The sequence below is a fragment of the Nuphar pumila genome, chromosome 1, assembly GCF_984573655.1.
Source record: "Nuphar pumila chromosome 1, dmNupPumi1.hap1.1, whole genome shotgun sequence".
NCBI lineage: Eukaryota > Viridiplantae > Streptophyta > Magnoliopsida > Nymphaeales > Nymphaeaceae > Nuphar > Nuphar pumila.
The window spans coordinates 14,112,680-14,126,308 of NC_143249.1; the positions used below are offsets into that span (position 1 = coordinate 14,112,680).

Genomic DNA, 13,629 nt, shown 5'->3' on the forward strand with positions numbered 1-13,629 from the left:
GAACCTAACCAAACCCTTTACGAATTAGGACTCTTCTCTTTCACTGGAAAAGAATGATCTCTCGCACGAAAGTCCCTGCTTTTCCCGTGGGATGGAAAACAAACAGCATATCGGGAAAATGCTCGGTCCCCCTTGAAAATGCAACGAGCCCCGCATTTTCTTCAAGGATTCAAGCTGTTACGGGCATAAGATTTTTGGCAAACCCGTGACATGCCAAACTGCCTAGTCTGACCAGCCTAACGGCTCAAAAGGCCCGATCCAAGGCACATGCAATATTTCATACGAAATGACTTCCTCACTTGAGGGTGGGAAAGCTTTTGCAGGAATGGAAACGCACAGTTCTTTTTTGAAACTGCGTGTCACAAAAGAACATTTCTTCCCCTCATCATGCGTAATGAATTAGCCCTTTGAGCACCCGTTGTTTGGTTCGCTGACCTTATTTTACTAGTCCGAACAAGCTATTTAATAGCCGAGCCACAGGTTGGTTGTCTAGTTTTCCAATTCTATTTGCGTTCAGATTAGGCTCGGGCTAGCTCATGTTTACGGCCTAGCTATCTACAACGCATCTTTACCAGGTTAGGTCAGTTCATCAATGGGTTTGGCTTGGCCCATCCAAATGGATGGGCTGGGCCGAGCTATGGCTCAAAAACCAAGTTTGGGGCTTGTCTAGACAAGCCGGGCCATCACAGGCCAAGTAGGGGCTGAGAAATGAGACGCGCCACTTGTGGCTCAGCTCATGTTTGGCTCGTAAAGAGCTTGTTCAAACTCATGAAATAGGCTCGACAAGCTTGAGCAATGTTGGTCTGAGATAGACTCATATAGGATTATATATTTATTAATAATAGCTATATTTTACATATATTTTATGTTACAAGATGAAGATGATTGAAGTGTTTGGCATCCAAGCAATAAGTTTAGAGTTTAAATCCTATGGATTACAAGTTTGAAACAAATATTTATCTTCTAAATGAGCTAGTTTGAGCTTAACTTAATAGGTTTAAGGTTCAAGTTTTATTGTTTTTTCAAAATATTTTTTTTTTTTGTAAATGAACATGCTTGTACTTGGCGGCCCTTAGAAAGGGTGAGATCAGTAGGATGGTAGGGACTTGCAAGGGGGTAAGAAAGCGAGTGTGTGAGGGGGACATGAACTAGAGAGAAAGAAGCGAGAGATAGAGAGTTTTAAAAGAGAGACTTCAATTTGTTTCTTCGTATCAAAATAAACCAAAATAAGTCTCTTAAAATTTAAGTTTAGGTAACATCAAACCTTAATTCAAATATTTAAGTTTGAGTTCAAACTTGAATTCAAATCTTGTATTTAAAATAATATTTAAATATAAATTTTGAGTTTAAATTCAAAGTCGATTTAGCTTCAAGATTGAATTGAAGTTGGATCAAGTTTGAATTTTAATATGAACTAAAATTCAAAACCAAAATCTAACTTTGATTTCAAATTCTAATTAAAAATCAATCGTTTATTTGAACTTTGAATATCACTTTCAAACCAACTTTGAATTTGCATACTTAATTCAACTCGCACGAAAAACAAGCCAAGCATGAACACCCTCACCCTCCATTTGGTTCGTTCAGCTAGTTTACCAACCCTACATGCAAGTTGTCCACCCTTTTTAAGGGGTAGGGTGCAAACAAAATATGGGCTGAATCGTGCAAGAATCAAATCCAAATTCAAAATGCAAGCAGTAAATCTGAATCTGAAATGCATTTAATCGAATCAAATACAATGAGGTAGGATTGAACCTAGATCCGAAACATATGTAGCATTACTGGCAACGGTGGCCCACAAGGAGCTTGGCTTAGTGCCCAATCTTAATATTTAAATTAAGGTGGGTTATTGCAGCAGAGGTTCATATTTGACCATATTGCATTGGCTCACTAATGCCTCCAAGCCTAAGCTCACTATGGCCATGGCTCCCCTCTTATCCATACCTATTGGGGAAAATAAAAGTGAACATAAAAGAGGAGAGAGTGGGCCTTATTCCAAATCTAGATCCGATTTGGTCTCACAGAAAAATCTCAGATTCAATTATATTTCTATTCCGTAACATATTGGATACATTAGAAATGAATAAAAATATATTGATCTTCATGTGAAAAACAAAATGAGATTATAATTGATCATGTTTATTTATTTGATTCATATCTAATCCAATTAGACCCTTATATAATAATAATCTAACTTTAAACCTTATATTAATGTTAGTAGCATTAAAGTTATACAAATTAACAAAACACCATAAAAAAGAGTGTCATTTTTAAAATATACATTTACTTTTAGAGGTATATTGAGTTTTTTTATTATAAGAAAAAAAAAATCGAAAACCTTATTTTGAAAAAATGAAAGCGATTTTGTGGCCTTAAAATGCAATTGCATATTTACTACCCCACACTACCCTCGTGCATAATAAACCCTTAATTAAAAAAATGTAATATTTTCATTTTTTTAGTTTTTTTTCGCACATATGACCCTGTAGCTGTAATTTACACATTAAGTTTAGTAGAAACAGACCTTTGGTTTGTGTTTTCCTGGCGTATATGGTAGATATTACAAGGGTTGAAAAATCAACGGCCGTTAATGAATTAGATCTAAGCTGACCCATTTTTAGCTTTTCCATATGAAAATCAAATATTTTACGACGTGTTTTCATCATATCCGTTCCACAGGACCTTACATCCTTTCTGGATCAAGAACAGGATCCAGTACTCATCCAAACTGGATCCGTTTCCGGGTCAAGCATGACCGACCCATATCCGAACCGTTTTCAAGACCACGTTCCCACCAAATTCCAAATCTTGGAACCCAATCATAATCCTCCACGTATCATGTGACTCGTGTCCGATCGGTTTTCAGGAGCACGTTCCCACCAAATTTCAAATCCTGGGACCGAATCATAATCTTCCACGTAGCATTCCGCGCCTATTTCAACCTCCCATTCCCTGGGAAACAGAAAAGCAAAGCGAGAACGAAAGGTAAGAAAGAAGAAGAAAAATCTCAGAAGCTGCATCAATGGTGAGCTCCTATACCTCATCCTCTCCGTTCCTCCTCTTCCTCGTCCTCTCCCTCCCCCTCTGCGCCTCCTCCCTCTCCGATCTCCGCCTCTCTCCCCTCCTCGAATCCCTCTCCGTGTCGGGCTACTCCTCGATGTCCCTCACCCTCCAACTCGCCCCCGAAACCCTAATCCCAAATTCCTCTGCCACCATCTTCGCCCCCTCCGACTCCGCATTCTTCTTCTCCGGCCAACCCTCCCTCCACCTCCTCCTCTACCACGTCTCCCCTCGGAAGCTCTCCCCGACGGATCTCTTCGCTCTCCCCTACGGTGCCCTCATCCCCACCCTCCTTCCCAACCGATTCCTCGTCGTCACCGAAAATTCCACCATCAACGGCGTCCCGATCGCCGACTCCTCTCTGATCTACAACAGCTCGAACTTCTCAGTCTACGGCATCGAGCGATTCTTCAATCCGTCGTTCCCTGCATGCCCGCCGTTGCTGGCCCACCGCCAGAACGTCTTCCAGCGTCCCTTGGAGGTCCTGGCCTCGCGGGGGTTCGCGATCTTCGCCTCTCTGCTGGATCTGCAGATACTAGGGTTTCCCGATCGAGAGTTGGGGTTAGGGTTTACGGTGTTCGCAGTGCCGGACGGGGATGTGGCAGCTTCGGCGGCGAACCTGACGGAGATCACCAGCGTGCTGAGGAGGCACGTCGTGCCGTGCAAGGTGTCCCGGACGGACATCGAGGGATTTGGAGGCGTCTTCCCGACGCTCGACGAGCTGTTTCCGGTGAACCTGACGAGGTCCGGTGTTGATCTGGCTGCGAACGGCGTTCCGATCGTCTTTCCCGACATGTACTCCGACGAGTCGGTCGTCGTTCACGGACTCAGGGGCGGTTTAACGATGGGGCTTCCGGCGGCCGAGGAGATGAAGGATCTCAAATTGGACGGTTCAGATCTGTAGGTTCTTTCTCTTTTTCCTTTGTGTTTCTTGAGTCTTTACTTTTACTGTGATTTTGGACGGTCCAGGTCTGTAGATTGTTGTTTCTGTCAAAAGAACTTACAGAATTTTCTGCTTCTAATAGTAAATTGGGATTTACCCCAACCAACCCGACCCGAACCGTCGATTGTATCCACTTCCCAGTTCCGACCCATATTAATCAGAAATGGGCTTAGCCAAGATAATCCGCGAAGCTTATTGTGTCAGGTTCATTAGGTCCGTGAAATAGTTTTACTCGAAATGACATTCTATTGCACATCAAATTTTCAGGAGATTTTAAAAGTTTTTTGCTTTTGTTGGGTTTTATAATGATAAACTAGTTAATTCTACAGGCAAACAAAAGTTGCAAACATGGAAAGTGGAGCTCTTTTCCAAGATATTGTTAATCAAATAAAATAACTTCTAGTAAAATCATGATATTTTCAGCATATTGCCATCTTATAATATTTTCACTGTGATGATAAAGGTTAGTTCTAGTGTTTGGGTTGGATCTCCAATTGAGAGGTATCCGGCTTTCATCTTGTAATGAATTCAAAACCTAAATTCTGAAAAAATATCAAATATGCAAGACCGTTCAGGTCCAACAAATATCAATTTTTAACTGAGCTACTTTTAATTGTATATTAGGATCCATTTTTAGCTTTTTACCACTTGTTTCCATCAGACCCAGTTCCACAGTACCGTACATCCTTTCCGAAACAAGAACAGGATCCGGTACTCATCCAAATCTGATCCATTTCCTGGTCAAGCATGGCCGAACCGTTTTCAAGACCACGCTCCCACCCAATTTAAATCTTGGCACCCAATCATAATCCTCCACGTAACATGACTCGATTGAACAATACCGAGTCTGTGTCTGATCGGTTTTCAATTCCATGTAATTCCCACCAAATTCCGTAATCCTCCACGTATCATTCCGTGCCTTTCTTCAAACCTGCAGATTCCTTGAGAACTATATAAAAACAAGCGAGAACAAGAGAAATGAAGGTCAAGAAAGAAGAAGAAAAACTGATCAGATCTCCATTGTTAAGGAGAAGTTGGATCCGGATAGAGACACGATGGATCAGACCCCCAACCCAAGCTCATGCAGTTCATATCCAAGCAAAGCCAGGTGCATGGATAAGCACCTCAACTCAGGAAGGAGATTACACGCATGATATGGTTTCCACAAATTGTAGATTCTGATCCTACGTTAAAAAAGGAAACGGATCTTACTGATTGTGATCCTCCTTAATACTATAAAGGGAACCTCTCTTCTCAGGAAAATGTAGAGTGAGAGAGAGAGAAAATCTTTGCATCCATCGATGGCGGAATCCTCCAACTGTCTCTTGCTCCTCTCCTTCCTCTCCCTCCTCCTCTGCGCCTCCTCCCAACCCACTCTCCCACCCTGCCCGAAGTTGCCGACCAACCGCCAGAGCGTCTTCCGCACCCCCGTGGCGGTCCTGGCCTCGCGAGGGTTCTCGATCTTCGCCTCTCTGCTGGATCTGCAGCTCTTAGGCTTTCTCAGTCAGGATATAGAGGTAGGGTATACGGTGTTCGTGGCACCGGACGGGGATCTGGCCGGGAACCTGACGGAGATCCCCGGCGTGCTGAGGAGGCACATCTTGCCTTGCAAGTTGCCGTCGACGAACATCATATCCGGAGGTGTTTACCCGACGCTGGACGAGCGGTTTCAGGTGAACGTGACGAGGTCCGGACAGGATATTCTTGTGAACGGCGTCCCTTTCGTCTTTCCCGATATGTACTCGGGCGACTCGATCGTCGTTCACGGACTCAAGGGCGTTTTACCGGCAGCCTAGTAGACGAGGGATCTCAAATTGGACGGTCCAGATCCATAGATTGTTTCCCTTTTTCCTTCATGTTTCCCTTTTGGCTGGATTTGCATCCTTGTGACATTTGGATACTTTTTGGTGGAGTTGGATTTGAAATGTCTGGATTTCATACGGGGTCTATCAATTAAATGGACTTGGGCCTTTGGTGTCTGATCCGAACCATCACGACTGGCATCCCTAGAAATGGATCAGTTTGGTGTCAGCCCTGCACCCAAATCCGTATAAAAGTGGGTTGGTGGGCATGGATGCTTGCAATTGTAGATCAGATACATATTGGTCTACCTGTACCCGCTTCCATGTCCTATTGGGCGTATCCATAGTTGATGCAAGGGTAGTATGGTGCAAATATATTTTTCTTTATAAATACTTTAACAATTACGTAAAAACTATTTTTTGTTGTAGCTGCATTTGATTTGTATGTTCAGTAAAAATCCAGCACACATTAGATTAAGATATTGGTATTATTATAAGAAAACATATTAAACTAGGCAATATTTTGATTTTTGCTGATTTTTCATGTTCAATATTAGGGCTCATGTACTCGTAACAAGCAGTTATAGGCCTGTCAGACCAACTTGGGTCCACTTGGGACATTTTTCGTGGGGTTGAGTTTGGTCAGGTTCCCACGTAATCCGAAATGCAAGGTAGCAATGCAAATAAATCGGCTTTGCATTGTTGGGTGTCCAATTTAATCCGACGTATTATTTTTCGGATATGGATCTTGAAGTAAAACCTTAGTGTGGGGCATATGTGATTGCTTCTTTTCTAGTACGCAGACCCAAATCAATATTTTCAATCAGATGGTATTCAGATCAAGGGCGTAGCTAGGGGGGGGTAGCCCAGTCCTGCCTCCCAAAACAGTTAATTTTTTTTTTTTTTAAAACTCAGTCCTAGCCCAGCCCTGATTCCATATGAAATAGATTTTTGTCCATTTTTGTAGCCCAGTCCAGTCCTAGCCCGGCCCTGACTGCAGCAAATAGTTTGATTTGTCCATATGAAATAGATTTTTATTAATAATTGTAGCCATTTTTTATTTTATCTCAATTTTTTTTTTCGGGGGCACCCCCTACTATCACACAAATAATTTTTTTTTCCTACACCCCTGTTTGCCCCCCCTCACATGAATCCTAGCTACGCCCCTGATTCTGGCTAAATCTGGTCCACTCACATTTCCTGCATGAAAAGACTTGTTCCCAACCTTTTATCTCCCGGGTACAGGATTAAGGTTTGACTGGCTTGTTTGTGTGCCACCGAAAATGGCTGTTTTCTGCGAAAATGCATCGACTGGACTGCCAAAATACACGCTCGAGATGGGTTTTCCATGGAAACAGTTCCCGTGGGGAGGGGATCTGATTCCCTTTCCCCGGCAAAGGTTTCCTCTGACCGTGACATGCAAACGCCCCTTAAAGTGTCGTTAGCAGTGGAGTTTTTTGTCCAACTTTTTGGGCCTTCTTCTTCCGTTGGATTTTCGGTTGTTTTTGCCGGGTTATTTTTGGGGAAACTATTTTTAACATGTTTCTAAACCTACACCCCATGATTTTCGGATCAAAACCCCAAATTTTGCCCGATTTTGATCAAAATCCCGTTCTGAGTAATTTTCCCGAAAACTGAAGGATCACCCTTCAATTTTTTATGTTTTTTAGGGATTCGAGGTGGGAAAAGGTTCCCTTCCTCGTCGTTTTGGATCTAGATTCGATCAGTCGACTTTGGCTTGAAATTTGAAAAATCAAAGATTTTAAAAAAAATATGTATCGGGGTTCTGTACTAGATGATCTAGTTCAGATTTCGATTTGAACTCGGATCTACCATGACCCGGCCCATATGAGACTCGTTTACCCTCCTACTGCACACACACACACACACACACACACACACACACAGAGGCTCTATTTTAGCACCAAAGCTGCAATTATTCACATTGTTCATAGCTGATACTGAAAAGAGAAAAAGAAATGATTGCACATCACAACTCGGAGGCCAACCATAACAATATATCCATAGTCTTCTTTAGCCTTCTACTCAGAGAACAGACTTATTAATTAACCTCACTCAATAAACTACAGCACCACTCAGGATCAATTCTTGTAAAAGTAAACATAGACACTGTCTAGGCTTATGAACCAACACCAGCTCTCAAGTGTTAACAAGCCTGCAATTCTTCCTCACTTCGCCGGTGACATAGCTCACTGGATCTGTGACGTTACCCATCTTCACCATTGAATCAGAGAAATGCTTGAAGAATAATAGCAGGTCTAATGCGTACTCGATGACCAGCGGCTTCGTCTCTGCAGACAAGAGGCTTGAGTACATCTGTTGGTCTGAGTTCAAGAGCGCCTCCCCTCTCAGTAGGATCTGGTAGAATGAATTGTCAAAGAAAGTGGGAGTGAGATAATCCATGGGAGAGGTGTTGTCGTCGCCCCCAACCTCAGGACACACTGATTTCAGATTGTAGAGGTAAGCATGGCTTAGTGGATTCAGCCCAACTGTGTCTATGAAGTCACCATAGATCCTTTTCCTGAAGCTGACACATCTTGCCAATCCAATTGTATGGCTACCTGATATTATTTCTGATTATCAGCTTGAAACCAAATTAATAGCAGAAATATATATATATATATATATATATATATATATATATATATATATATAGAGAGAGAGAGAGAGAGAGAGAGAGAGAGCACATGTCGGGCCGTCGGTGGGTAACGGACACCCTCGCAGGAGCCAGACCCGATAATAATCGGGTCGGGCTCTTGGCGGCTCCTCGGAGCATCCGTGCCTTTACGGGTTATCGGGTGGGCCTAGCTCAGCCCAATGTCAATGAAGTCCATGAACTTGGTGGTTAATTAAGGTTATGCTCATACCTACTCCCAATTGTCTAATAGCATTTGAGAGCATAAGGGTGCATACGAATACCTCAGATATCAGATCCATGAATTAATCTGTCATGGGGCCATCCCGATCAATGGATCGGATATCCGACCCATCAAGGTGTACCCAAAGCCTCCCAAATAACTAGCTGCTGCATCAGGCTGGGGTTCAAGTCTTTCTGGGTTAACAAGATGAAATCTCAAACCCAGATACGTATGATTTAAATAGATTTTATTCACTAGAAAACATATTAAGTACTTGGCGTCAAGCTGGATTGGATCGGGTATCTATTCAAAATCATAACCCAAGCCCGACCTGCTTATTACACATGTTGGGTTGGGGTTGATCTGCATAAAAAGTGGGTCAGCATTTTTTGTGCCCATAACCACCTATTCGTGTGTGTAGGGTAGGGTCGGGTACCCAATACAAATCTGACATGTTTACATGCCTAATGGGGCCCATGCAAGATCCAAGGTGAATTGATCCTTGCCAAGGTAAGGCTCTGAGATTCTCTGAACTAATTGAGGGGAAGCTAGGGATGTGAGGGTGAGAGATCCATGGATCGTGAAACCTCAGTTCTCAAATTCAAAATGGGAAATTTCCGTAATTTCATATTTTACTTTTTTTTTTGGGTTTTTGAAATTTCTTAAAAAAAATATTCTGAAAAGGCTGCTTCAAAACTATGCAGTTTGAACTACTGAGGGGTCTCCCGCGTGGCCAGTGGGGGGTGGTTGTGAAGGTGTTGACTTGAAGACATCATATCAAACCTTGCTGACGCACAGGTCTGTCCTTAGCTTTCAGAGGTGGGCCACGTAAGGCAGGGTGGTAGTGAGGCCCCAACTTGAGTTTTCCCTTGCTTCCGCGAGGGTTCCTCATCATAAACAGACTATTCAGTTTGTTTCTGAATCAGCCGATCATCTTGAATTGTTTTGGAAAAATGATCTGATTCAAAAACCGATTCTGATAACATTGACTGGGAGCTTAGGACCTCATGAAACGCAAGCACTCCAATGTGTGAAGTTTCAACCAATCATTTGATTGGTGCAATCAATACTGAGTTTATATGAGTATAGGGTGCTTGAATCCACTTGACTCCAGACTCATCTGAATTGATGTAGTCTAATTTATTGTGGACCAGTGAAAGAAAGAAATTACCAACTAGAGCAACCATGTCTTGCGCAGAGAGCCCTTGATAGAGAAACTTGGAGACCAGGGTGGCAAGGTCTTGATCAGGCATTGGAATGTTAACGTTTGCCCTATCATAGCTTGCTGTTGTTGAATCCTTCCTCCCTAGTGGAACATCCCAGCATGGCCCTCCACTCTGTTTGCCAAAATTACACAAAGCAACATTAATAGCAAAGATAGATATCTGTGCACACACACACGGGCACCCACGCATGCACATGTGAGATGCATAATATATCAGGTTCCCTCATTCAACTGTTGTTGGTTGTGCTTTTCTTTCAAAAAAAAAACCTGTTGTTGGTTGTGCTGAGACCATATGGGCAACCCCTTGTGATCATATTTATGTAATGGAGTCTAATTTATTAGAACTCTACACATGCATGAATGTAATGCTATGTTTGCTTTAGAGATAAGGCTCTTACTAGAACAACACCATCTCTAGCTGCAATCGCAAGTATGTCAGCACAGGATACTACTCCCGGGCACTCCGTTTCCACCGCGGCTTTGATTCTGTCCACCACCTCAAGACCTCTTATGGAATCCTTGTTTGGAATTGCTGTTTTTTCACCTATGAATGTTTCAGTGTCATCTAGTAGCACTGATCCATCACAGCCCTGTAAAGTAATATGAAGGAGAACATATCAAGTTATGTGCATATATATGAGTATGTATGTGCACATCTTTGTGTATATACTGACCTGAACAAAGCAATCATGGAAATGCAACCGGAGAATCGATGCCGCCATCCTACGTTCTGCGAGCACTGCAGCTTCCATCTCTCTTCTTACAATGTCAACCACTGAGGGGCAAGTCTGTGAATAGTAATCCAGTGTTAAATAGGGCACTTGGGCAAGTGCATTCATGGCAAACATGGTAATCAGAGAGAAAATAAGGATAGTCATGGCTAATTGTGGAAGCAACTGGTATATAGCTGCTGTCTGAGATGGGGATAGATGAAATCTTAAGCATTTTGATGCATATTTATAGAAAGTCCTAATGAAGTAGGTTTCATACCCTTTGTTGCTTTCTTCCCAAGTTAAGAAATCCATATTGGAAAGTTTAGTTTAACAAAAGTGACAAGAGGGTGCTCTGGTTTTGCTGTATTCCTTCTTATTTACTATATAGCACACAAATTATTGTTTAACAGAAGGGTAGACTTTAGAAAAGCCGAATCCCATGTAGGTCGTTTTCCTTAATGAGGGTTATAATTTTTTATAGACATGGGAAATATGGTAGGTTTCTTGGTTTGACCTCTGCTTTCTTGTTGTCCTTTTATCTTGGGTTATTGCTTTAGAATATTTGTGTAGGATAGTGGAAGTCATGGTGACAAAGGATATTGATCAGTTTGGTAGATCACTTGCCCCAAACTACTTTTGATTTCCAAGTTGTGCCTTGAAATAACGTGGAAGGACATTGTTATATATGTGGTTGTTGGGTTAGTTTAACTAAAAATACGAAGAGGGAAGCATAAGGACTTTGTAGGCTTAATTTAAGAGTGTCCCCATAATACCCTTTTTAGGTGCGGTTCTTCTTCTCAAGTTCCACTTGCGTCTGGTTCGGACCCACAGTTCAACCCCATGCAGTAATTTAGATCATTTGGTTCAGTCATGTCTGCGTGATGGTCCGCTTCGCAGCTGGCGCAGGCTTAAGCCAATGAGGGTCCAAATACATATCAAGTTCCCTTTAAAAAAAGAAAAAGAAAAAGAAATTCAAAGCACATAAGAAGCTAAAACCTGGTTACACTACAAGAAAATTGTTAATTAGCGACGGAAATTTGCGACGGATTTTTTCCGTCGCAAATTAGAGACAAATTAGCTAGAGAAACCTTTCTTCATGAATCCGTCGCTAATTAGCGACGGATTAGCGATGAAAGTTGTTTCATCGCTAATCCGTCGCTAATTAGCGATAGATTAACGACAACAATTTTTCGTCGCTAATTCTCAATACAAGAAAACCATTTTAGCGAGGGATTTAGCGAGGGATTTTTTCCGTTGCTAATCCGTCGTTAATTAGCGACGAAAAAATTCCCTCGCTAAATCCCTCGCTAATTTTCGATTTAAACCGAGCGCGAAATTTTTCCTCTCTCCCCATTCGAAATTTAAATCGGCCGCGCACGATTTAAACCGCTCTCTCCCCGTCGAAGAGCGCGCTGGAGAGCATGACGACGATGAGGCAGTTTCATGGAGGACGACGACGCCGGCAGACGACGCCGACGACTTCGGAAGACACAGTTTCATGGAGAACGACGACGCCGGAGGACGACGACGATGATGGAGGACGACGACGATGGAGGACGGCGACGACTTCGGAGGACGCAGTTTCATGGAGGACGGCGACGCCAGAGGACGTCGATGACTTCGGAGGATGCAGTTTCACGGAGGACGGCGACGCCAGAGGACGGCGACGACTTCGGAGGACGCCGTTTCACGGTGGATGGCGACGAGGCTAAGCGATTGCTGGAGGACGCCGACGCCGGTTCATAGAGGATAGCGATGCCGGAGAGCACTGGTTCACGGAGGACGATACAAGTCTGTGCAATGCCTGTCGGATGCGGTATAAGTCCGGCTTATTGCTGCCGGAATACCGCCCGACAGGGATCAATTTTTTTTATTTTTTTTTTTAAAATTTAGCAACAGATTAGCAATGGATAATGTCCGTCGCTAATCTGTCACAAATTTGCGACGGAATTAATGGCAGATAAGTTTTTTTGCCAATTAGCGAGCAAAAATTCGCGATGGTCTCTATCCATCGCTAATTCGTCGCTAAACAGTTTAGCGACGGATTTAGGTCGTCGCTAATCCACAGGTTTCTTGTAGTGTTAGACATCGGTCCTACATGACCACATCTAGATGTGGACCTCGGCCAGTTATGAAGGGTCCAACCGAAATAGGAACTGGATCACATGATCCAGCCATATCAAATATCTATGAACTATCACTTATGCAATATTCAGAGAAAGTGCTGAACATAGGAGGTTGTTCATAGTATAGACAGAGGTTTATCTATTTGTGATTCCTTGATAGAGGCATTTATCTACTCATCGCCAATCGCGTGCCAGCTATGGGCAACGGGTCGGGCCTAAGCCTATAAATTGGACTGCAGCTCAGCCCGAATCAGACTTCTGGCTCTGTCCACCCCCAACCAGCCCAGCCCGTGTGTATATATATAATTTATAATATTTACGTTTATATAATTATATTTATAACTATATAAACAATATACAATATATATATATATGTATATATATATATATATATATGTTAGGAAAGTTTTAAAATTGGTGATTTCTTTCCACCAAAAGTGCTTTAAAAGGGTTAGTCTCATATCTAAGAGAAATCAGTTTTTCGAGTGGTTTAAATACATGCTTTGTTCTCTATTCTTTACTTTGGTAAGCTTTGTGTCTTTGGGTGGCTTGCGGACGTTGCTGCGCATCGTGCAACAACGAATGCACCGTTCGTGCGCACGCGCACGCGCATGTGTGCGCAAGGGCGCTTGAGGCGCAATGTGGCGTTTTGATGGCACACTTTGCACTTCGCACGCTCACAGCGGTGCGAGACGCAAATGTCCGTTTTGGATTTTCGGTTTTGAGATATTTGGCCGTTTGAAAGGTTTAATAGCATTTATATTGAGTTTATGACGCTTTGTGACTGTTGGACGGTTTTGAAGGCCTTTGATTGACAATCAAAGGTGGGTGACTGTTCAGGTACCTTTTCGTCCTATTTTCAAACCGTCAGATTTATGGCC

General features: G+C 42.7%; 2 protein-coding genes across 2 annotated transcripts; one reads left to right on the plus strand and one right to left on the minus strand.

Moving 5' to 3' along the window:
* The first annotated feature begins 2,968 nt into the window (after positions 1-2,968).
* Positions 2,969-5,941, plus strand: LOC149848049 (putative fasciclin-like arabinogalactan protein 20). The gene is made up of 2 exons (XM_090003095.1): positions 2,969-3,961; positions 5,272-5,941. Exons 1-2 carry the CDS (start codon positions 3,023-3,025, stop codon positions 5,797-5,799), a joined length of 1,467 nt encoding a protein of 488 aa, XP_089859221.1. The 5' UTR covers positions 2,969-3,022; the 3' UTR covers positions 5,800-5,941.
* A 2,024-nt stretch (positions 5,942-7,965) lies between these two features.
* On the minus strand, positions 7,966-10,796 carry LOC149848050 (peroxidase 11-like). The gene is made up of 4 exons (XM_090016761.1): positions 10,584-10,796; positions 10,308-10,499; positions 9,856-10,021; positions 7,966-8,387 (listed from the first exon to the last, which is right to left on the minus strand). Exons 1-4 carry the CDS (start codon positions 10,785-10,787, stop codon positions 7,966-7,968), a joined length of 984 nt encoding a protein of 327 aa, XP_089872887.1. The 5' UTR covers positions 10,788-10,796.
* Positions 10,797-13,629: the final 2,833 nt, after the last annotated feature.

Bases quoted from the DNA above. Each gene is read 5' to 3' on its own strand.
- LOC149848049 (XM_090003095.1), top strand. From the start codon at position 3,023: ATGGTGAGCTCCTATACCTCATCCTCTCCGTTCCTCCTCTTCCTCGTC. The intron at 3,962-5,271 runs TAGGTTCTTTCT...AGGAAAATGTAG, and splicing joins AATTGGACGGTTCAGATCTG to AGTGAGAGAGAGAGAAAATC.
- LOC149848050 (XM_090016761.1), bottom strand. From the start codon at position 10,787: ATGACTATCCTTATTTTCTCTCTGATTACCATGTTTGCCATGAATGCA. The intron at 10,022-10,307 runs GTAAGAGCCTTA...TTTGGCAAACAG, and splicing joins CTAGAGATGGTGTTGTTCTA to AGTGGAGGGCCATGCTGGGA. The intron at 8,388-9,855 runs GTAATTTCTTTC...AAATAATATCAG, and splicing joins AGACATGGTTGCTCTAGTTG to GTAGCCATACAATTGGATTG.